Below are 25531 nucleotides of genomic sequence, written 5' to 3'. Positions count from 1 at the left end.
AAATTAATTTTCTGTTTTCTAATTTTTCATAAAAATTTTGTTTTATCAGGTGCACTGTGAATTGTAGATATTAGACTATTTTATACAGACATTTTTATTTAGGAAATGAAGTTTTGCAAGAAAAGTGTCCAAAATAAACAAGAAAAGGATCATACTTCTTGGAAACCATTTCTGCAAATTAATTTTAAAGCATCCTTATCTTCAAATTGATTAGTGATGACCAGACTTTTCAATATCATAAAATATTTTACAGTATGTCTTATCATGGAAAAAAATAGTCAGGATGTGACCAAAAATTAAATTTAAAACTGCTTAGCATTTATGAAGAGCCAAGTAAATTTCAGAAGTTATTGCTTTAAGAGTACTACCATTAATGATGGTAGAGAAAAATGTTTGTTAAATGTAAATCTTTGAGCATAGAGTGAAAAAACATACAGATCAATGTAGCATATGTAATACATGATTCTGCTAAATTCAGGAAATCGCTGGGGTTACCACTGATACCAATACCAGTGCATAAAAGTATGAAATTAATGTGATTTTAGAACTTCCCATTTGACAATGAATTTATTGCAAGTTCATCATATTTAGATATTGATTCATTTGTTGTAATTCTACTTTGTGCTGTGTTACTCAGAAGCAACCTAATTTTTTCAAATGCTACAAAATTTAAAATATTCCATTTTTCATCAAATATGATGTTTGATAAGCTGATCTATCTTGATTTTATTCATCCATTTGCAGATATGGTCTTTGTGTGATGTCAAGAACTTTCAGTGTAGCTAAGTACACTTCTGTAGGTTGATTTTTCTGATGTACAAGCTTTTGATAGGTACCAGTAATTTCTTACCAGTTCTAACAAGTCTGAATTGTGATTTTGTCCCATTTAAAAGTCAGCAGCAGAACTATTGACTTATTAAATATACTGCCATATTAATAACATTTGAGCATCAGTTAACAAAAAGATGGGACATCCTATCTTGGATTAGTGTGATAATATATCTTTTGGAAGCAAATTTGATGACTGCACTAAATTTAAGAGAATACACTAAATTTGAGCACCTTAGAAATGGTAAAATTTGCATATGCTTTTCAAGGCAATTGGTGATGAGGCAATTAGTGTATCTAATAATGATATAGTCTCTTGTGTTTGCAATAGTGTTGCAATGCACCAAGGAAAATGTAAATTAATGTAACTAGTGATCATAATTTCTAATGCCTGATATAGTGCAAATTATCAACTCAGCCTGAGTTTTATTTAAGAGTTTGAAAATTTTTCTAATGATAATATCATTCCTTCATGTGTACTGACTGAACTTTAATCTACTACAATCGTGTGCAGAACTGATCTCAGTAACAGCATAATAATGAGCTGTTTTGTGATACATTCTAAGGAGCACTTATGTGTCTCATTTTTTGTGTTCTTAATTTCATGTGATGCCTTATGTGTGCAGCATTTTGTAAAATATATATAGACTACTTTTTTTATTATATTGTATGTTTATACAGTTGGGACAATAATTAATTTTTATTGTAATTTTCCATTAAGCAATTTAGAATTCTGTCATAATCCTTCATTTTTTGTGATTACATTTTACATAAACAAAATCTGCTCTGCAGAAATCAACATGCTGATGCAAATCCTACAAAATTTGTGATTATTTGAAATTCAGAAATGACATTCCATCCCCCAAACATTTTTTAACACCCACAAAACACTTTGAAATTTTTGCGAAACTATTTTCAAAACAAAACTTTGTCATATTCAGAATCTTTTTTTTTTTTTTTTTTTTTTTTTTTTTTTTTTTTTTTTTTTTATTGGATTCATTAAAACTCTTTAAAGGTAATCACAGTTAATGACATTGTGCAATGAATGAAATTGTCTGCAAGCCTAGGGCAAAAATAATACTGTTATTTTAAATATGTAAAATGTTTTTACTTTTTGTATACAGAGTTTGAATTTTCACAATGAGGGGTTTAATTCATTTTATGTTTGTTCTAGAAGTTATGCACCAAGCTGCGCTTGAACTTTTCCTTGGCATAAATTTTATTTAAAATCGATTTGGGCCTGACTAAACATAAATTTCATAACTGAAATCTTCTCTTTCAAACTTCAGTTAGCTTCACAAATGAATACAAAAATCAAAGATTCAATATGTAAAGATAGTTGAATTGCAATTTGAAATTTATGAATATTATACTGATTCTAGTCCCAAGCAAGTCTTTGAGTCAAATTGCAAAGTCATTTCTACCAAGCTCGAATTGTAATGCCATAAGTATGTCTGGAATCAACTAGCTCCTTAAATATATCATAATTATGAAGTCCATTAATCATGTGGCATTTGAAAAAATTTTGACCTTAACAATCATGCAATTTATCATAACTTTATATTTTTGGAGAAACTGTTATATAGCTTGGCTATATCAATTAGCATACAAACTGAATCTTTGATTTTTTTTCATTCGTTTGTTTTCAAGGTAACTGAGATTTGTATTAAAAGGAAAGATTTTAATTATCAAATAAGTGAAATGATTTTTAAAAAAATTATTCTGTTAGGCCAAAATCAATTGTAAATAAAATTATTGAATATTGAACAGGAAATTTAGCAAAGAAACAATGCAAGCCAAAACTCCAGCAACAAACATGTAAGGTACATTAAAACATTTGAACTTCTTCTAAAAATTAATTCAATAAATACAACAAATGATAAACCATTTTGAAAACACTTCCATAAAAAAACATTTTACATATTTAAAAGTTATAACAAATTACCTTTTTCCTATGCTTATACACAGCTGTACAATGGTCATTAATTATAATGATCTTTTAGAGATCTTTTTTAAAAGGTTACTTGCAGACATATATCTACTCATGAATTAACTAATCAATGTTTTAAATATATAATTTTTTGACATCTTTTACAAATTTAGACAAGATAACTGTTTTGAGTTAAAATAACATGTTGAATAATGATTATCAGAAGAGTTTAAAACCACAAGAATCAGAGTAATATTCATAAATTTGCAGGACTAGTTTAAAAGGTTTAGAACTAGCTTTTTCAGCTCCAGATATGCAAATGATAAAAGAGGAGCCAGTGATAAAGAATGGAAGGAAGTCAACCTACTCGTGCCATCTACTGATGAATAATAAAAACTAAAACAATTTTCTTTAAAACTTAAGATAAAGATGGATTGGAATTGGGGTCATTAACCAGAATTTAAAGACTTTTATGAATGTGAAACGCCTCTCAAAACTCTTAACTCACCAACAGAAGATGTTTGCTGAATAATTTTGATTGCAGGAAAAAGGAAGATGCGATTTTCTGACCGATAATGTTGAGTAAATGGAGGATTTCTTTCTTTTTTCTAATGTATGCTTCATGTTCCTTAGCGTGAAATTTTAAGGCTGTCTTAATTTGACCAATATAAATTAAACCACACTAGCAAGGAATCCTATATGTGCTGCAGGAGTTCATATTCAAAATGGGGTTGTTAAGTATGGAAATGGGAATTTTATTGACAGAAAACGACCCAGAATTTCAATTTCCTTAAAATATATGCATTTTATAGCTCAGTGATGGAAAGAAAGGATTGTCAACAGAATTCTTGTAATCCCCTAAAATGAGAAGGTGCTTTTTGATGTGTTGAGAAATTTATGAATGAACATGTGAACTTTTTGTTATTTAACAATTTATGAATATTATACTGATTCTAGTTGCTTTAGCTTCTCCAATAAGCTTTAATTTAGTTCACTCTTTGTGTTTCACTATGGATGGAATTTTGTCATCAATATTTAATCTACTTTTTGATAAACTATAGAATTCAAATTCTGTACACACACTGTTTGTACATAAACCCAGATTTTATATGAATGACAAACAAAATTCTTGTAATCTTCTAAAACAATAGGATGCTTTTTGATGTGTTGCTTTTTGATTTTTTAAGTGCTTTGTCAATGTTAAATGAAAAGCCTGTGTCAGTAGCAACTCCTTTTAAATAATTTAATTCTAGATCAAGTGCCAATTCAGAGGAGCAAACTTAAAGTTTTCAGAAAACAAAGGAATAAAATGAAGCTAATTTCTATTTAATCGAATGACATGATTTGAAGTGTGGTGGAAGGTTAAGAGATGGTTTATGGTAAACAGTAATACTGAAGTTGGATGTGTTGCATGTGACCAAGTTATTGAGGAGCGGAAGAGAATTTGATGTTAAAAGTTTAAAAGTGAACTGAATAGTTGGTCAATGAAATTCGTTATTTAAACAACTTTATTTAAATCATCTTTATTATCATCAAGCAGGAAAGAGGTATTTGTCAACGTAAAGGATCCACACAGGGAAGTTTAAAATTTCAAATGATTTTGATTTATAATGATGCATATAGACATCAGCAAGAATAGGACTAAGAGGGTTTCCCTTGGCTAATCATTCAGTTTTGTTGTAATACTTATTTTGGAGAACAAATTGTACTTGTTTCAGACGGAGGTGAATAAGGGAACTTAACTCGTCAATTTCAATACAGGAGAAATTCTCGAAGTCATGATGCACTTAAATATCTAAAAATGGAATTTATATAATTTTCTAAAACAGATCATAAGAATTCTTTTGTCATTCCTTTCTTTCAATTGATTAGCTGTAAAATTGCATGTATTTAACAGAAATTCAGTTTGGGGGTCATTTTCTCATTTGTCGATAAAATTTGCAATTTCATAGATATGGAACTTATTTTAGATATGAACTCCTGGAGTACATATGGGATTTCTTAAGGCATATGTTAGGGAAAAAAGAAATGTATAAATCCTCTACTGCCCAATACTATTGGTCAGAAAATTATATTTTTCTGCAACTAAAATTATTAAAAAAACATATTCGGTTGGCAAGTTGATTTTCTAGAGGCATTTCACATTCATAAAAATCTTTCAGGTCTAGTTAATGATCCTAATTACAATCTGTCTTCCCCCTCAGCTTTGAAAAAAATTTGATAGTTGTTTTCAAATTTCCTGAATAGATGGTGCTAATAGCTTGACTTCCATCCTCTCATTCTTACTGAATTAAAAAACCAATGGCTTCTCTTTCTCATTTACACTTCTGCAGCTGAAGAAGGTGCTATGTTTAAACCTTTAAAACTAGCCGTGTGAATTTATAAATATTTTTCGGATTCTTGTTGTTTTAACTCCTCCAATAAAAATAACTGTAACAGAATTTATATATATAGTATCAAAATTATTTTATTTTAAAACAAAATTATCCCAATCTTATTTCCACGCAATATGCTGCAGAAAATTTAACAGTTATAGTCAAAAAGTAAGAACTTAAGAACCAAATTCACACAGACCCCAAAAGAAATTAAATTCAAAACCAGCAAATTTTTAAATTCCCAAAAAATATTTCATTAAATCAAAGGTTAAGAAGATTTAAGGAAATGTGAAAAACAAACCACAAAAACACAGGAAGAGGAATTCAACCTCTTCCCAATGGAAAATCACTGCATTTCTGTTCATCCAAAATTAGCTGATAAACCATTTCAAATTATTCATTTATAACAGTTCACCCGAAAATTTAATTGAATTCCTCTTCCTATGTTTTTGTATTTTTTGTTATTTGTTTTTCACATTTCTTCACATTCTTCTGAATTTTGGTTAATCAATTTAAATGTTTTTTTGAGAATTTTAAAATTTCTCGGTTTTTAATTTTTCTTTTGGGTCTTTGTGGATTTGGTTCTAAATTTCTCATTTTTTGTGTACAACTATATATATATATATGTAATAATAAAAGCAAAGGAAAAGGAAAAGACAGAACACTGCAGATGCGTGATTAGACCCATGTTGAAGAAGAATTTTGATTGCGTAGTATTTAAAGATTGGCAGTCGAGGCAGTTTTAATTCCATTTTTATTTCCAATTGATATTTGTGGCCACAATCACTTGGCACTAGTCGTGCTTTTTCACACAAGATTTACATTTTTATATATTGTTAAGATAGAAAGCAAGCCAGCGAAATTACATCTTAGCAGAGTAGAGGGCAAAAGCTGAAGTGCGTAGTTATGAAAGATGGAAGTACGTGAAGAGAAAAGTTTTGGTTTACAAGGTCAGTTTCAGTTCTTAATTATTATGTCATCAGAGTTGCGCAGGCCATAGAGTGATCTAGAAATGACGCAATGCAGAGAAGTTATTACGATTTTAGAATAAAGAGGAAGAATTAATGTTTTTAGTTATTCTGATTCATATAATTTTGTCTTACATATATATATGTGTGTGTCTCTACATATATGTAATCAATGCAATGATGAGCTTAGAAAATGTATTTTGCATTCGAATTTGCAAATTTCACATTGAATTTTATAAAAAATATGTAGTCACCACAAAATATTGAATTTTGATTAATGTGTACAAAGCAGCTGAATTTTATATGTACATTTATTTAAATCAATATGGTAAATGTATATAAATTCTATGCATTATCTACATTTCCTTTCTTATGTGATCTGGATATGGAATCTTCCAATGATTTTTTTGAAATGACTATGGTGTCAATTACATTTAAAAAGCGAGCATCTCCATCCCAATTCCTGAAATATCAAAATAAATAAAACATAGAATTAATATTCCTTATACACAACTATCATTATCAGGTACAACATACATAAACAGTTTAACAGAAAACCACAAATCAGAAAAGTTTTCATTCTTTTAAAACGGTTTCCTCTTAAGCATCAGATCAAAAATATAAAAAGTGCTTTCATTTTTCAGAAATTAATTTTTTGTTTATTCTTGCTCTGCATCTTCTACCTGTTGCTTATATGAATTCACAGTTACTGACATTTTATTGTGATAGGAAAAGGGTTATCAAATTCTTAGGTAACAAGCTTAAGATGCACCTTGCATAAAAAGAGACAGTTCGATATCTCCCGTTCTACTGGATCAATTGTCAAAATTTAACTTGCGTTTTTCATATCTCAAAAGCGCGACTTAAGATATATATAAGATGTATATATAATACTGTTCCAACATAGGTATTCTGACACAAAATTGGACTTTTTCTGAAATAACTTATTAATTTTTTTTCCATATTTTGATTCTATGACTCATATTATGCCAAAATGGCATGTTTTGTAAAATTTGCACGAGTAGTTTTTAAAAAATTAGCTCTCAAAATTTCAGTTCCTCCATGTCAATTGAATTTGATATATATTTATTAATATATCTTTTTTTTTTATTAAACTTATGATTCTTCCTTTCACATTTCGAAATTTAGGTTCATTCTAAATAAAATTCGCACCTTTTTTTTATTCTTTATTTTTAAAATTAGTATTTTTAAATAATTTTTATACATTTTTCAAAAATAAATAAATAAATAAATTTGAATTATAACGTATAAAATTTTTACCATCATCTTAAAGTAGATGTATTTCCTTAGCATACCCGAAAAAAATTAGTTTTTTTTTATTCAAAATTTCCTAACATATATGTTAATTTACATATTGGCAAGTTTTGAAATTTGGCATTTTTATTATAAGCCATAATAATGCCAAATGTGGTTCATGAACTTTGTTAAAATTATCTGAAAATAATGAATAATGACTTTTTTACCACTAGTGTACAATGAGGGGGGAACCCCAAATTAGAGATAAAAATGTTTTTTCCCCCCATACAGTGTTGTCATTGCTTGTTTTGAAATCGTTCGAGTTTGTTATTAAAAATTCATCAAGTTTTGCAAGATATGAAGTAGATAAAACAAATTCCAAATTTTCACTTCCAGATGCTAATATCCAAGTGGAGGACTACATTATTAAAAATTTTTTTATGTCTCTAGGTACTGCTGTTTTTCACAATGCAAGAAATATATATGCAGATTCTTCATTATTTGATTTCTTTAAATATAATACAGGATGATAATATTTGGTGGCAACAATTTGCCTTTTAAAGCAGCCCTTCTGGGAAATAGGTTGCTATAAATTAACACTGAGTAAAATTGAAATTGCAACACACAGATCTGCTCATTGAAAATTTTGGACAGCAACTGCACATTTTCTGTGACCAATAAATGGCAACATTTGATAAATGTGACATTAATGCACATTATAATATTTATAATTTTAATTATTTTTACAAATGAAATTTTGATCAAACTATTTGTGAAAGCCATTTACATAATATAATAATGCCCAGAACATTATTTTCACAACTGTATATACATCGATTGGAAAGATCGGTTGGTTTTACGAACACAGACAGACTGCATGAGCTCTGATGATTCATCCGCTCGTGGTTAACCCATTAACCGCTGGTGTTGCGTTCACACAACGGTCAAAATAAATGCGCATATAAATATAACTACCTAAGATACTTTATATCAGCAGATGATTTTGTGTAGGGAATATTATGAAGATTATTTCTGTAAAAAAAAAAATTTCCTTCAACAATCATTTTGTTTATAATAATTAATCTCATACTTTAAGCAAAATCTTCGACTGGGTATTTTTGCTGAAAATATTTAACGAAAGAAATGCCATCTTTATGAGTAATCTATTTTTAGTCAAGGTCACCGTTTATCAGAACATTACATCAGTCAGATGTTTATATTTGTGTTGGGAAGAAAGGAAAAACAGGTGTTGCGTTGATGCAACGTCAGCAGGAAACGGGTAGTTAATCTCCTTTTTCACTCATTCCTTTCGATGTTCTTGTTCATGTTCTGGTTGTTTAAAAATGCCAAAACGAGCTATCTTACATTAGAAGAAGCCTTTCAAAGATTTTTTGATGAAGAAACAGATGATAATAATATTAATAATAACCAGAATGAAACTGATATTGTTGTTTTTCCCCCTGAAATTGTAGAGGCTAGTGACGAAGAAGAAAGGAATGGCAATGTTTTAAATAATGATAATGATATTTTACAAAATGATACTGCTGGGGAAGTTGAAATTCACATAAGAAGTAAGTTTCAGCCTTCTAAAAGCAGTTATAGTCATACTAAAAAGTTTATAAAGCAGAAGACTGAAATCTTGAAGTGGATAAAAAAGGAACTGTTAGTTATGTCTCAGGAAGAACATGAAGAAAGAGATATAAATTATAAAAGACAAAACACAAGGTCAAACTAGTGCACACATTTTCGATTTTCTTTTTGGTTTAGACATTTACTCTCTTCTCATTAAACAGACAAATATATACACTCGGGGGAAAAAAAAAATGCGCCCAGAATTTATTGCATCTGAAGCCTATATGAGAAGATTTATTGGAATAATATTGCTTACAGGATATCATTCTTTACCTCAAGAAAAAATGTATTGGTCTTTTGATAAGGACATTTCTGTTCCTGTTGTATGAGAATTGATATCGTTTGCAGTACAGGAATATGAAGCAGAATTTGCATTTGACAATAGTCAAATTGACAATACTGATAAATTATATGAGGTGAGACCATATCTAAACTTACTAAATATCATCACTTTTTACTACTGGAAATATAAAGTCTGTTTTAGATTTCAGACGCGAGAATGCAATATTCGTTTTGCAAACTCCTATTGAGAGTGTAGAATTAGCCAGAAATATATCAACAACAGGAAGACCTAGTAAATTCAGCATTCAAAAACCATTGCATGGAGATGGTAGACATTTTATCGTAAAGTCCGTTGATAACAAAAGACTTTGTTGTAAAGAGTACCATAGCCAGACTGTTTATAGATGCAAAGTATGTAATGTAGCTTTACATCATGATTGTAATCAAACTTTTCATGCTTGAATCTTTCAAATGAAATAATCTGTATTTGTAAAAGAAATACAATGTATATTTTAATATTAAATTAATTACAAGTAAAGTGATTTGTAGATTTATAAAACGTTATACAGCTAAAAAGTAATCCTGCGCTCCACTCAAAAGAAACATCACGAGTACAATCCTACTCACTAAACATCCGTAGTCTTATTCCGCTGATGTTGCACGAACGCAACACAACGCTCGCTTTTTCCACAGGTAAGAGCATTTTTTTAAATTTTCAATGTAAATTTATGTTATAAATGCTTAATTTAATATTTGTTATTATTTTCATGAGAAAAGAAACATTCCTTGTAGTTTTGGCGGTTAATGGGTTAAGAAAGTCATAGTCGTCGTATTAAGTCTGAAGCATAAGAGGTATCTGCTCAGCATGATTCTCACATTCAACTATTGGCACAGATGCCATAACTGTTTCAGGCATTTGGTAACAAAGGGAGTTAAATAGAGACTATAACACTAGTGCTCCAATACAACTATGTTATCGCACTGACATGATTCATCATCATAAGCCTCTCTAAAATGGAATCCATGGATGGTTGGCACTGAAAACTTTTGCATTTTATTAGTAATATCTTTATACTCATTCTTGTCTAACCCCAGATACTGCTTGCAGGCTGCTTTATCCTAGACATATGCCAACATATTCTTAGCAGAAGCCAAAGAGTACAGAATCATATCAAAATGAAATGTAAAATTAGGCAAAAAAGCAATCTGATCAAAGCTGAAAGCAAATCGAAAAAGAAATGATAATATTAAAATACTCAATGTTTTGGGGAAAAACTAGATTGGAAATAGTGTGTAACATCTAGGTACATTTTTGTGAACCTCAAATGCCCTGTAGTGATCCCCAAAGCCAATCAAATACTTACATCACTAAGCAGTTTTAATATCAAAATCTACCGCAAAGTATTGCTCATAAGGCTGTTACACATGTAAGCACTTTCGTGATAAAGTATTTAACTGCCACGGAACAGATTCCAAGGTCATTCATTAAATGTTGGCAAAGGCATAGGGAATTGTACATCACACTTCCTCTCAATATTGCATAAATGGCAACAAAGATTTAAAAAAAAAAAAAAAAAAATTAGTCAGCTTTAGGCTGGCTACAAGCAAATCCAATTCATCAAAGAATACTTTTAGCAAAATAAAAGCATAAAACAATATAAAATTGCTTTCTTCTTTAGGGAAATGCCTAATTTTTGTTTGAGTCATTTTTGCAGTAAAATCTACAGATGAAATAAATAATATAATCATGGAAGAAAAATCACATTTTATGATCACATGCAATATATATTTTTTTATATGCAATATTTTTTTCAATCTTGGCCTTCATCAAATAAGTTCAAAATTGATATTTGGTTTTATGATTGGCATGAAATATAATACTCGATACGTGGAATGAATAAAAGATACTTACACAAAGTATTCAAAAGACTGTTTCTTAGTTAAATTAGGAATTTCTGTAGAGAGAAAAAAAAATTACATCTATATAAAAATAAATGCGCACACACATATAGTGACAAAAAAGTGACTACATACTTCATTTTATTAAATACTTAACCCAGCTACCTAATCCACTCATTTATAATGATTCTTAAAATAAAGATAAGAGATTTTTATCAAAGTTTTTATAAATATAAAGTAACAATTTATGAGCAAAATTTGTATATGCATGTTTCATCAATGTTTTTTATTAGGTTACGAATCATTAAACAGAAAGCAGTATTTATTTTGAGATTGCTTTTTTAATTTGATTTAAGAGTCTTGACTGTCTATCACTAACAGGTACTGAAAAGTAATCCAATTTGCGGGGAAAAAAAAAAAAAAAAACCCTTGTAAGTCTTCACAAATTTGAAGCATAAAAGCATCGTAATTTCATTTATCAGAATTTTTGCTCAGTGAAAGCATTTGAAAAACCAGATTCTGTAAATTGAGAATACGAGAGTTGCTATTTATATTTCTGGCCTAGTAATAAAAAAATAAATGTTTATGATCGAAATTGGTTTTGTTTTTCAAAATATTCTCCATGAAGATAAAAAAAAACTTCTGCATGCATCTGAACCAATTTTCGAAGCACTGTTCCCACTCTGATTGAGATAACTCCAAAACTTATGTTTTAAATGCATTAACCACTTCTTTGGGTGTTGCAAATCACTGGCCATGTAACCAAACAAATGGTTGTGTACTATTCAGAATTGATTTTCCTGTGTCGCTCTAATGCCACTGTCGTCATGTGATGGTAATACTGAAGAAACAGGCAACCATTTACTTTGATGTGCTTCTTCCACGAACAACTTTTGTTGGATTTGGCTCATCTTGGAAGACCCATACAGTCCACTGCTGTTTTGTTTCAAGCACATATGCATAGATCCATGATTCGTCACCTGTGTAGATATTATAAGCAGCCTTTGATGCACCTTGAATGTATGTTTCCAACACTTCCTTGTAGCAATCGACATGAGCCTTTTTTTGAGCGTTGTCAGATTAAGTGGGATCCAATGCGAACAAATCTTTTTACGGCCAAATGTTCACGTAATAGCTTACTGATGTTTGTTCTACTAATGCCCAAAGATGCCTTAATCTCACGGTAGGTCACATGATGATCTTGCTTTATCAGTTCACACACACCATCGATATTTTCTGGCACAACAACCGGATTTGGGAGACCTTCACGGAATTTGTCCTGGAGCGAATGTCTACCACGATTTAATTTATTATACAGTCAAGTCGTTAATCCGGACTCGTCGGGACTTCGGCGATTCCGGATTATCGATTTTTCCGGATTATAGATCATCAGTTTAAATCTGGTAAAATGGCATGCAAAAATTATAAAATTAAAAATATGAAACCGTAATTTACGAAATAAAGAACAATTATGATCTAAAGGGTATCAAAATTTACCAAAAAAAAAATAAGCTTAATATTTATTTGTTTACTTTATTAAACATTTCTTTCAATGTAAGTTGTTTAAGTTGCTTCGTTTTTTTATGTGATAATACATTCTCTTTAATTCCATAAATAGACATAATTTCTTGTTCAGTCAAAGTTCCGCTGTTCAAGTCCTATAATTGCTGTATCGAGAATACCGACTAATTTGTCAATCGAAATTTTTTCGTTTTCAATAACCTCTGTCAGTTTCTTCGCTATCGGAAGCGAATTATTATGACGAGGCATTTGATTTAAATCATATCAAAGACGGAGTACATCGATAGGAAATACCACATTTAGTAAGCAATTATAAGCCAAATAAAATAAAAACATCTGCCCTTAAGATAAGGATAGTGTTGACAGATCAACTTCCAATTCATTGCGCTCTGCGGCGTTAAAGATAAACAAAGTTTAGATAAACAAAGGATATGGCTTTATTTATTTTTTGCAGCAATTCTACTTTTTGTTTAATGGACTCCGAAAGATACTTTCGCTTTGTATATCCTTTACATATTAGTAAATATATATCGGAAATTCTATTTGAAATAATCGAAAGTTCAAGCTTACCTGCAAAAAATAATAAGCCGGATCCAATTCGAAGATTAAGGAACAACGCAATCTGCAACATTAACTGAAATAGATAATCAGATAATTTTAGCTTAGCTTATCCCGTCCGTTGCACATTAAACGCGCATTCGTAAATGTATTTTGCGCACGCCCACACGCAAATTCGCAGCCGTAAAGGTCTTACGCGCATGCGTCAACGCGACGCATGCGCAGAAAGTTTGTAGCTTTGAGGTCCGGATTATGGGTGTCCGAATTAACGACTTTTGACTGTACCAGTATTTTACAGTGCTGCAGGATGGTACTTTAGGGCTGTATAAAGAAAAGTTCATCAAAGCACTCTTGTCTTGATAATCCATGCCAAAAAAATATGAAAATCGCACGAAAATGTTCATGAATTAATCCCATTGTTTGCCGGAGATCAATTTTTTATTTTACTGTAAACAACAGATATCATGCTAAAATGGCAAAACGTTTTGAAAACGTTATGGTTAAAATTAACAAACTTTCAATTGGAACCGTCTGCACTCACCTAACAACACTTACTGTTACCAAGGCCAGAAATATAAATAGCAACATTCCTATTCTCTCCTCCTGATGCTAGTATGGTTTTTTTCAGAAAATTTCCTACCTTATCTCTCAGAACTTTATAATTGGAAATGTTATTTTAGATCAATATTTAAGGGAACAAAGCCTGTATGTAACTACGTTCTTAAACTACACTCTCAAACATACTGTAAAACAACTGAAATCCTAAATTTATCACATTTATAAATAATACACATTTTTTTACATATGTACAGAAAAAGTTTGACTATCTGGAAGGTTCTGGAAATGCCAGATACATGAAAATTCCAAATAGATGAGAATATGCAAAATGAAATTCATGATGAAAAAAAAAAAAAAAAAAAAAATGAATGGAACAGATCTACACTTAACATCATGTGAGATTTAAAAAAAAAAAAAAAAAAAAAGAAATCTAACATAAAAGCCAGTGTATTTTTGTAAACCTTAAACATGAAAATATCTGATTGCAAAAATCTCATTGGCCCAGCAAGATACTGATGTAATCATTCAGGTAGAAATTATTTACACATATATGTAACATATAAAAAAAACTGCTTGCCATTTTCTCACTGCACTGTGATTGTCGATCCATTTTCAGATAATCACACATCATCCTTAATGCCTTCCTGCCAGTAGGTACTTCACACCATATCATTCCATTTTGGGTAAATCGCAAGTTTTAATTATTTTTTTAAAAATGTTATAAATAGCAGTTAGTTAATTTATTGGGTGTACAAATAAGTTTTGAAGGATTTACATAAGATGGCGTTACTACTATTAAATCCTATCGGACAATCTTGTAACTACATTGATGTTAAAGTGCCAGCATTTCCATCAAAAAATCAGTGTGTGTTCATTTTGCTGAAGTGTAAACAACGAACTTTCTTTGTCCTCATATCAACTTTTGTACCAACAAAACAAAATTTGCAGGAAGCGCTTCTTTTTTCTTTTAATTTGAAGAAAAGTGTAGCTGATGGACATCGACTGCTGTGTGAAGTATATGGGGAAATATGCTCCATCCAAAAAAAACATGCAAGTACTGTTTCCGGCATTTTAGACATTGGACCAAGATTTATGCCAAACTCAAGAGGAGCTAACCAAAACCTTGGGGGTGACTTAACAAGCAGTTTCAAAGCGTCTCAAGACCACGGGTATGGTGCAAAAACAAGGAAAGTAGGTTCTGTATGAACTCAACCAACAGACATCGAATGCCGTTTTTTCACGTGTGAACAACTGCTCCAAAGGCAAAACTGGAAGGAGGTTTTGCATCAAATCATGATGAGGGGACCAAAAAATGGATCTACTTCGACAACCCAAAGCACAGAAAACTGTGGGTTAAGCCTGGCCATACATCAAAAAACTTCAATGGTCAAACCGAATAGTCATGACAAAGAAGCTAATACTGTGCATCTGCTGGGATCAGCTCAGTGATCTATTATGAGCTACACCAGCCTTACAAAATCATCACTGGAAAATATTACAAACAAGAGTTGATGCAACTAAGGCTCAGATGTCAAAAGACATGACAAAGTGATCTTTCAGCACGACAACGCTCGACCACATGCTGCAAAAGTCGTCAAAGAAACTTTGGAGGCACTTCTATGGGATGTTCTATTCCACCTGCCATGTTCACCACACATTGCTCCTTCTGACTTCCTCTTGTTCTGATCAATGACTCATGACATGGCTGAGCAGCACTTCATACGGAGAAGCCAAAAATTGGGTTGGTTCTTGGATCGCCTAAAAAGACAAGGAATTTTTAAACGCAGAATCCGTATGCTACCTGAAAGATGGGGAAAAGTCTTAGCTAACAATGGAGAATACTTTGAATAAAATACATTCTTCCAATTTCTCTACATAAAGCTTCAAAGTTTAAAAAAAAAAAAAGGTTGAAAATTTATTCGTACACCCAATATATATATATATATTTCTTCACAAAAACTAAATTATTATTATTATATATATAACAGTTTGTATTGCAACATTATTATCCATCATTCTGGATTGAAAAGACATTTTTCTCTACCTCTGAATGACAACATGAAAAGTAGTAGAAATGCACTGATTTAGAAAATGATAAGTGGCAACACTGTCAGATGGAACTCTTTCGATCTGCTCTGATGCGGCTTGAATACTACTATTGAGATGTTATATTATTTTGTTCTTGATATTCAAATAAAATAATTTTAAAACTAAATTGAATGTTGATTTTAAATAGAAATACCACTGAACCGCCACATACAGAAATTTATACGCCACCAATAGAATTGTAAGGATGTGTTAGCTATGCCGTTAACATCTGAGCACTGAACCGCACTGTTCGGTACAGTTTCTGTTTATTCTCAGTCACAGTCCTATATCTGCTTTATCGTGCTACTAACATTATTTTCTTTGGGAAAAATAATAGTTTCTAAAAGTTAAAAAAATATATTCTAGTTACTACAACATTCCTGTTAATTGCTAGACAATCGGCAATTAACAGGAATTCCGAGTACAGAAAACTACTTGGAATTTTTTACACCAGATGTGGTGTTCTGACATTACTCGTTCACTTTACCATCAAATTTAAATAACGGTACTTAGAATCTGCTTGACACTTTTTTTTTTAATGCAGCAAATGTTGCTACATCTGAAGTCTGACAATCTGCAACCAATTGCTTAGTCCACTAAATACCTATATTTCACATTTGATTTAAGATGTAATTGAACAAAATTTCGATTTTCATGAAATTCAGCATGGCAGTTTTACCTCATATGTACATGCACATAAATTTAGAAGTCATCATCATTTTCAAGTTTAGAAGTGGTTAAGGCTTTAAAAAAGTGGAGAAGATTAAAAAAAAAGGACTAAAGAACATAGAAATATCATTTTTAGCATTTTTGTTTACTACTTGTTATGCTATTAATTCAAGTGCACATATACAGAATATAATAGCAGAATTGATACAAAAACTTGCAGAAAACCCAACTGCTGACATTTTTGTGTATAGTATATTACTTTTCCCTCATTTAAAAGCATAAAAATTATTGACAATTTTTTTAAAGAAATATTTTTATGTTTTTACAAAAGAATTCATTTCGTCAAAATTTTTTTCTTTTATTTATGACCTTTCCTTTGTTATGCATTGATTTAATTATTGTGTGCAATTTTATTCAATAAATACAATAGTTTCTGTAGTCAAATCTTAATTAAATCATTCTTAAGGTGTAAGTATGATTTGGTTAGTGATTTCTAGGCACATAATCCAAATTTAATGTAAAAATTAGAGAGCAGGAAAATGTAAACAAATTTCAGGAAGCCATGACCTGTAATCCACACTATCCTTAGTCTAATATCATGTGTAATATTGAAAATCTGCTGTACTAAAATCCAATAGCATGACACTATAGAGTTGCACATAATTAGTTAAATCTGTCTTTTTGGTATTTTTTCCCAATGTTCAATGGTTTTGATCCATTTACTACTTAGTACCGATAATAAATGATGTCATACTACAGAAACAAGCCTCTTTGGGAAATTAGTACCAGAAAAATTGCGAAAATTCAGTGGTCCAAATCCATTTGAAACTATTTAGTCCGTACAATGGGTGATACCAAGAATACAAGCATGTTTCTAAAGGAATATATTTTACACTAGCAATATACCCATTCTTCATACTGAGAAAAAAAGAAAGAAAAGTATTTTTATACATAACACAAAGTATTAGGAAATTACCGAGAGAAAAAAGTCTGTAATGAAAAAGTGAAAACCACAATGACATTGCACACCAAACCAGATGCATGTTTAACTGCATCCTTCACATGATGGTAAAGATAAAAAAAACTATTTCAACATGAAATATTAGAAAATTACCAAGACAAAAATAATATAATGAAATATAATAATAATAATAATAATAAGCATAATATAATGAAAAATTACTTGCACAGTAATGAAATAGTATGCGATATTATGTCACACAACAAACAGATCCATTTTGAAATATACTCTTTGTACAGGGAAAAAGTGTAAAGAAAACTATTTTCATCTGAAACAGTACAGGTATCCTTCTTAAAGCAAGGTAGATAGATTCCTAAAAAATACTGTATTGTGTCAAAACATGTAATACAAAACTAACAATCAATATGAAATAGAGGAATGCATTCCAAAATTATTAAAAACGATTTTTTAAAATGGTTTTGTAAAATGGTTTTTAAAATGGTTTGCCTCATTTTAGACTTTTTGCAACATCAGATACATTTTCTCCTTTTAACAAATATATTGAAATTAATATTTTCATTTCCAAAGAAATAAATTTTCTTTTAAAAGTTGTTTTCTTCCTTTCAGACATAGTTTGGGACTGAAATATAATTTCATAATAATTACTAATGACAAAGCAAACACATATTAAATTACTAATTCAGAAATCAAACAACAAAAATCAGCGTTATATTTACAAAGTTTTCACAGAAAAAAACTTTGTAACTTTCTGTGAAAACTTTGTAAATATAACGCTGATTTTTGTTGTTTGATTTCTGAATTAGTATTTATTCGGCGTGTTATTGTGTCTTACATATTAAATTGTTTTTTCAAAAAGTTTCTTTCAAAATCCTGGTTATGTAATTTATGCAACGAACACATTGAGCATAAGACACCAACGTATATAATGGGCCCAACTTCAATTTCAAAAGAATTTTGATGCGAGTGAATGCAAGTATTCCCGTAATTTTATTTTATTCTTGTGTGCAGAAATAAAGACATTGTTATTGTATATTGCGTCAACATGATGGCATATTAGGTAACATCGTTTGGTAAATGCTTAAAATAAAAACCATGTTTAACACTTCATGTAGATTTTTTATAACAGTGTTCTTCTTTAGAAGAGGGTTTACGAAAGTTCATTATTGAGCTAGAAAGGAAATATGTTACCATGCTATATGAGATTTTCTCAATTTTCTTACTGTGTAACAGTGAAACCATGTAAAAAACTATTAGAGGGATACCTGTATTATAATATTAGCAGCAAGAAAAAGGGGAAACCATTCACAAAGAAATGAAGTATGTAATCTTATACAGGACTAGCATAAATGACTCATTCATTTTGAGAAGGCTATATTTTCAAAAGCATTTTATGTACACACATGAAAGATATATGAAAAGAATCACAAATTCACCAAGCTAATACATTCAATATAAATATTCAGTATGTGCCCCTTTGGTGATAATTGAGCTCATTCCATACATTTTGTAGTATTGTTGTCCAGATGCTCGAAATATCACAAAAAAACTGTGTGGAAGATTTTGCATCAACAGTTGCATTTCAAACCATGTCGAAAATCTATCTAGGCAAGTAAGATAATAAATATTCCCTTTAGATGGGGGAAGTGGTCCAATGAGATCAATATGGATGACAGAAAATCTTCCTGGTGGTACTTCAAACTCACCTAATTTTGTTTTGGTATGCCAACTGATTTTAGCTTTTTGGCAAGGAATGCAGATTCTTGTCCACAACTGTATATCTTTTTTTATGTTAGGCCCAATGAATTTTGATGTCATTAATTTCATAGTCGATTTTATTCCTGGATGTGATAAACCATGAATTCGTTGAAAGACGTGTTTTCTGAAAGCTTGAGGAATAAACGGCCGAATATGTTTAGTTGATGTATCACACCACAAATATTTCCCCGAAGGTAGAGAACATTGCTTTAAATTCAAGGAAGTAGTGGTTGCAAACTCTTCATTTCTTCATCTTGAGTTTGTTCAGCAGCTATTTTATTATAATCTATCGATGAAATTTCATTAACCCTAGATAATGTATCTGCTACAATATTATTCTCACCTTTTATATATTTGATATCAATTGAAAACTGGGAGATGTATTGAAGTTGGCGAGCCTGTCTAGGTGCTGCTTTGTCAAGTTTTTGACAAAAGGCGAATATTAAGGGCTTGTGATCTGTATAAATTGTAAATACTCTTCCTTCTAGATAATGCTTAAAGTGTCTAACTGAAAGATATATGCTTAATAGCTCTCTATCATAGGTGTTATATTTTTGCTGAGTATCATTTAATGTTTTAGAAAAAAATGCTATTGGCTTCCACGAGGAGTTTTCGTATTGTTGCAACACTCAGCCAATCGCCGTATCTGAAGCATCTGTAAATAACGCCAGAGGTAGGTCAGAATTGGGAAAAGACAACAGTGCCGTGTTCACCAGGTCATTCCTGCACTTTCCAAACTGTTTTTCAACTTCTTCAGTCCATTCGATTTTACATTTGTCCCTCTTTTGAGCTCCCTTGAGATACGCATGTAAGAATGCTTGATTCTTCGCTGCATCCTTTATATAACAACAATAAAAGTTAAGTATTCCAAGAAAAGTTCTAAGTTCATGAATTGTTTCTGGTCGTTTGTAGTTGGTAATAGCTTGAACTCTTTCTGGCAAAGGACGGGAACCCTTAGGTGTAATTAGGTAGCCTAGAAACTCGATTTGTGAAACAGAAAATACAGATTTTGAAACATTAATTTTTAACCCAAATGTATGTAATCTTTCGAAACTAATTTAAGGTGATTTTCGTGTTCATGGGTACTGGATGCAATGAGTATATCATCTAAATAGGGAAAAATGAATTCTAATCCTCTAAAGACTTCGTGAATAAATCGTTGGAATGTTGCAGGAGCATTTTTTAAACCGAAACTCATTACATTAAATTCGTATAAACCGAAAGGAGTGATGATAGCCGTTTTACATTTGTCTTCTTCTGCAATGGGAATTTGAAAATAAGCTTTGAATAAATCAATTTTAGAAAAAATATTTGTACCTCTTAAAATATGATGAAAATCTTCAATGCGAGGAATTGGGTATCGATCAGGTACCGTCTGCGCATTCAATCGTCGGTAGTCCCCGCAAGGATGATATCAACCATCCTTTTTCGTAACAAGGTGCAAGGGGCTTGACCACTGGGAGCTTGATGGACGAATTATTCCATAGTCAAGCATAAATTTAAATTCCTCTTTAGCTATAGCTAAGCGTTTTGGATCGAGCTGTCATGCCTTTGAATAAACGGGTTCACCATCAGTCGTAATAAAATGTTTAATTTGTGTAGGAAAAAGGTTAGGTTTAGAAATGTCGGGATATTTCGACAGTAAATCAAAAATTTATATTATTAAAAAAAATATGAACTACTTATTGCCATTCAGCATTAAAGAAATATAAATATGAATATTAACAAAATATTAAAGTTAATTTCATAAAATAATTAAGCACATGAACAAATATATGAAATAACAAATAATTATTTCTCATGCAATACTTGGGCCACTACACAATAAAAATCAGTAATATTAAAAATTTTATAAGTGTCTGATTTTTTGTCCTTTCTTATCAGTAATTATTTAATGGCTTTGATATGTGCATCATGGTGAAAAATGTGCTTTACATATGTTAAAAATGAAAATAATGTTAACTGAGAATCTATTTCAAGTGATAAAAGGATGACATTTCAAAACATAGAAAATAATGAACAAAATTTTTAAGTTTTGAGAGACAAAGAAATAGTTTGTGGCACAAATCGAGAGATGCTGAAATGAAAAATGTGAAAATTAGACGTGCTCAAGTCTTGTTTCCTTGAAAGACTTTGAAAAGGATCATATACATTAATTACATATCGGGAAAATATGAAAATTTCCCAGCAGCCAGCCCATTTGCCAAGATTTTAATCTAGTTTGAACTACCAGTATTCAGAGTACTACTCGGTCACTAATAGGCACTGAAGTCTTGAGGAAAGCTCTTTAATATTTAAAGCAATGCCATGATGCTTTTCCTATTGGTCTTTTGTTAGTCTAGAATAAGTTTAGTAGCTTATACAACTACAAGACCATCGCAAAGAAGATTAAACACTTTTTCAAAGAAAAAAAAAATAATAATAATAAATGCAGTAAAATTTTAGAGTTTCAGTAAATTTTAAGAGAGTTTGTTCATTCCAATTTTTTTCATGAAATAAAAATCTGTCTGAAGGCAAAAATTTTTACCTAGCAATAAAAGAATATTAAAATAGTAACAGTCATATTTGTAACCTTATTTTTATAATTTCAAATAAACAATTTCAGAAAACCTGGTAAAAAAAAAAAAAAAAATTAGCATGATTTAGTATTTAGTCACTACAAATTAAGTTATCAATTAACTAAACTGAACATCATCCCAATTACCTCAGATAACAGGTCCTACTATTTTAAATATTTGATCATCAAACTACTAAAGAATACAATCTGAGCATTCTAGTAAAACATCATTACCTAGTCCAGAAGTTTCAAAATCGCTTTTCTCTTTTTGTGGAAGAAATGAAATTTTATACTGATGAGATATTCGGTCATACACGTGCCGGCCTTTAATGCTTTTCTGTTCCTCAATTTTCGTCTCCTCCTCTTTAAATCTTTGGAAATACCTGTAAATTATGAAACATATATTAAAAACTCAATTTATACCTGAAAGCAATGTGTAAGCTTTAAATAGCACGTAAGACAAAAAAATGTGAATTTCACAGAGCAGTAGTTAAGATTATAACTATTAAGTTCAGTCACTTAATATTACCATAATTATATTATAGATTACATATTAGGTCAACTATGTAGAATAGTTATACAAGTGATTTTAATGAGTCCAGCTAGTAAGAATAATAAAGAACTGCCCCGATTACTTTTAAATTGCTTAATTTGTTAATTAATAACAATAGCAATAACAAAACAGATTATATTTCCAAACCAAAAATTTTATGCTTTGTTGAATGGCAACACATTTTGTTATGGAACTTAAAATATATATATATATATATATTTTTTTTTTTCAGTAGCGAAAACATAAGGCTTTTATATCACTGAGTTTTGGATAAAAAGTTCATTACAATTGCACAAAATACAAAATAAATAAATAAAAATTCCATATTCAGGCTTTGAGCTGCCCATCTTCAGACAGAGGATTATATGTGTTCAAAATTTGATTCCTGTAAGTGCCATCTTTCCACTACTTTTCATCAAGTGGCAACATACTTATTTTATATCAATGAGTTTTCTGATTAAATTTGAAACATAAATATCATAGGCTTTACAGATGACCAACACAAAGCTATTAACCATTAAGTTTATTCTGTTACAGTCAAAAGTCTTTAATCCGGACTCGTCCTGACTTCGGCAATTACGGATTATCGATTTTTCTGGATTATACATTATCAATTTAAATCTGGTAAGATGGCATGCAGAAATTATAAAATTTAAAATATGAAACCGTAATTTATGAAATAAAGAGTAATTATGATCTAAAGGGTATCAAAATTTACAAAAAAACAGCTTAATATTTATTTGTTTACTTTATTAAACATTTCTTTCAACGCGCGCATGTGTAAAACATAGTCAAAATTAGAAAATTGCAAACAGAAAATTATTTGATGCGTATTCGTGATATTTATAATGACGAGGAATTTGATTTAAATCATATCAAAGACGGAGTACATCAAGATGAAATAGTACATTTAGTAAGGAATTATAAGACGAATAAAATAAAAACATCTGCCCTGAAGATAAGGATAGTGCTGACAGATCAACTTCTAGTTCATTGGGCGCCGCTACAATCCCCCCCCCCCCGGCAGAGCAGCGTGAAATTGATAAACAGATTTCGGAATGGTTAGATAAATAAACGATATGCCTTTATCTATTTTTCGCAGCAATTCCACTTTTTGTTTGTTGGACATTGAAACATGCTTTCGCTTTGTAGATCCTTTGGCAGCTCCAGAATCGGAAATTCTTTTTGACACAATAGAAAGTTTAAGCTTACTTTTTATAAAATTGCTCTAACAGTCTGCAAAAAATAATAAGCCGGATACAATTTGAAGATTAAGGAACAACGCAATCTACAACATTAACTGAAATAGATAATTAGATAATTTTAGCTTAGCTTATACCATCCATTATACATTAAACGCGCATGCATAAACCTATTATGCGCATGCGTAAATGCATTATGCGTTTACACATGCGCAGAAAGTTTGTACCTTTGAGGTCCGGATTATAGATCATTCCGGATTATGGATGTCCGGATTAAAGACTTTTATCTGTATTAATATGAGAAAGATCCAAATTTAAAGAAATTTAGTCATTGTCATTCATGCTCTTTTTATTTTTCAAGATATATAATACGAAAATCTTTTATGCCTTTAAATGCTCGAGCTCGTGTATTTTTTACAATTATGAAAAGTTTACAATTGTGTGTTCCTGCAGCATTTGCACATGCTAAAATTGTTAGTTTCGCTTTGGAATCTCTGACACCAGTTGGAGCCTTCTCTGCAGAGGTTGGCAAAGTATTTCCTCGTACATATTGCCAGAAAAGACCAGTTTCATCAGTGCTGTATATTTGTTCTGGAGATAACTTTTCCCTAATAATGAGTTCAATGAATCTGCAAATAGTTCAGTAGCTTTCATCTGAAATTTTTAATTACTTTATACCATGAAGATTTTTAAATTTGGTTAAACAATCTGTTGAATATGTTCACTCAGTTTTTAAGTTCATTTCTTCATGAAATATTTTGGTTTGAGCCATTAGCACTGTATCAGTCAATAGCATGCCCTCACTGGGATGTTATCTGGCCCATTCAATCATTACTTTGTCAAGACTTCTAACATAACGAATAATTTTTCTGTTATTCATTGCAAGTAGGCTGTCGGAATCACAAAAAATTCCTTTTTCTGTTTTCTTATGTCATAAACAGTTGACTTTCCAATGCCATACTCTTCACATAATTTTAAGACAGATATAACTTTAACCATTTTTTTAGCAATTCTCCTTTTTGTTTAATGGACATTGACACATGCTTTCGTTTTGTAAATCCTTTTGCAGCTCCAGAATTAGAAACTCTTTTCGACATAATCGAAAGTTCAAACTTTAATTTTTATAAAATTGCTGTAATAATAACAGCCCGCAAAAAATAATAAGCTGGGTCAAATCAGAAAGCAAAATATAATAATGATTCACCAGGTTGGTATCAGGGATATAAAATATTAGGCTAAATTATTGATCACACAAATTTATACCAAAATGACCGTTTTTTGAATAACGAGCTATTTTATTCAGTGCCGAAGTGAAATTAAGAATGGACTCTCCACATGTTTTATTACCGGGGGGAGGGGAATCAAATGCATACCTGTAAAGCATATAAAACAAAAATTCATAAAAAAATAACAAAAAATAATAAAAATATAAAATCTGAAAGCGTTCAGATTTTACATTACGCCCAAAGAGGCGCTCTTTTTAACGTTTTGTGTGTTACCTTTATTTATTAAATATCATGTTCTTTGCACTTAAACCATAAAATTCAATTCAGCAGCAATATCGCAAAATAATTTTTAAATGAGCATATCTTTAGAATTTTCGATAAACAATCTAGTGCGCTGGAAATAATTTTTTCTTTTCCCCTTCGTAGAGTGTTGCCATTGCTTGCTTTGAAATCGTTGAGTTTGTTAATAAAAAATTCATTAAAGTGTTATAAAATATGAAATAAACAATAAAACAAATTTCAAATTCCGAATTCAGGCTTCCAGATGCACATATTCGATCTAGATGTATGTTATTCAAAATTTGATGGCTCTAGGTACCGTTGTTTTATCACAATGCAAAAAACATACATACATTTAGGCAGATTCTTCATTATTTAATTTCTTTAAATGTAACACAGGGCTCAAATATTT

At 30.5% G+C, this 25531-nt stretch overlaps 2 protein-coding genes across 2 annotated transcripts in view; one reads left to right on the top strand and one right to left on the bottom strand.

Moving 5' to 3' along the window:
• The window catches only part of LOC118205086 (uncharacterized), a 246611-nt gene extending 245059 nt beyond the window's left edge, over positions 1–1552 (top strand). The window contains exon 18 of the mRNA XM_085823981.1: positions 103–1552. Within this exon, the coding sequence (XP_085680107.1) occupies positions 103–210 (108 nt within the window). The 3' untranslated portion in view covers positions 211–1552. The remainder of the gene's footprint in view (positions 1–102) is intronic.
• A 4317-nt stretch (positions 1553–5869) lies between these two features.
• LOC118186736 (translation machinery-associated protein 16) overlaps positions 5870–25531 on the bottom strand; it is a 38554-nt gene continuing 18892 nt past the window's right edge. Inside the window, exons 5-7 of the mRNA XM_035356875.2 lie at positions 22094–22242; positions 11185–11227; positions 5870–6564 (exon numbers count right to left, since the gene is read on the bottom strand). Coding sequence (XP_035212766.1) covers positions 6447–6564; positions 11185–11227; positions 22094–22242 — 310 coding nt within the window. The 3' untranslated portion in view covers positions 5870–6446. The remainder of the gene's footprint in view (positions 6565–11184; positions 11228–22093; positions 22243–25531) is intronic.

This window comes from Stegodyphus dumicola, chromosome 9 (genome assembly GCF_044657685.1).
Source record: "Stegodyphus dumicola isolate Sdum_Otavi_A_Nest chromosome 9, ASM4465768v1".
Lineage (NCBI taxonomy): Eukaryota > Metazoa > Arthropoda > Arachnida > Araneae > Eresidae > Stegodyphus > Stegodyphus dumicola.
This window is presented reverse-complemented; position numbering and strand designations above follow the sequence as displayed.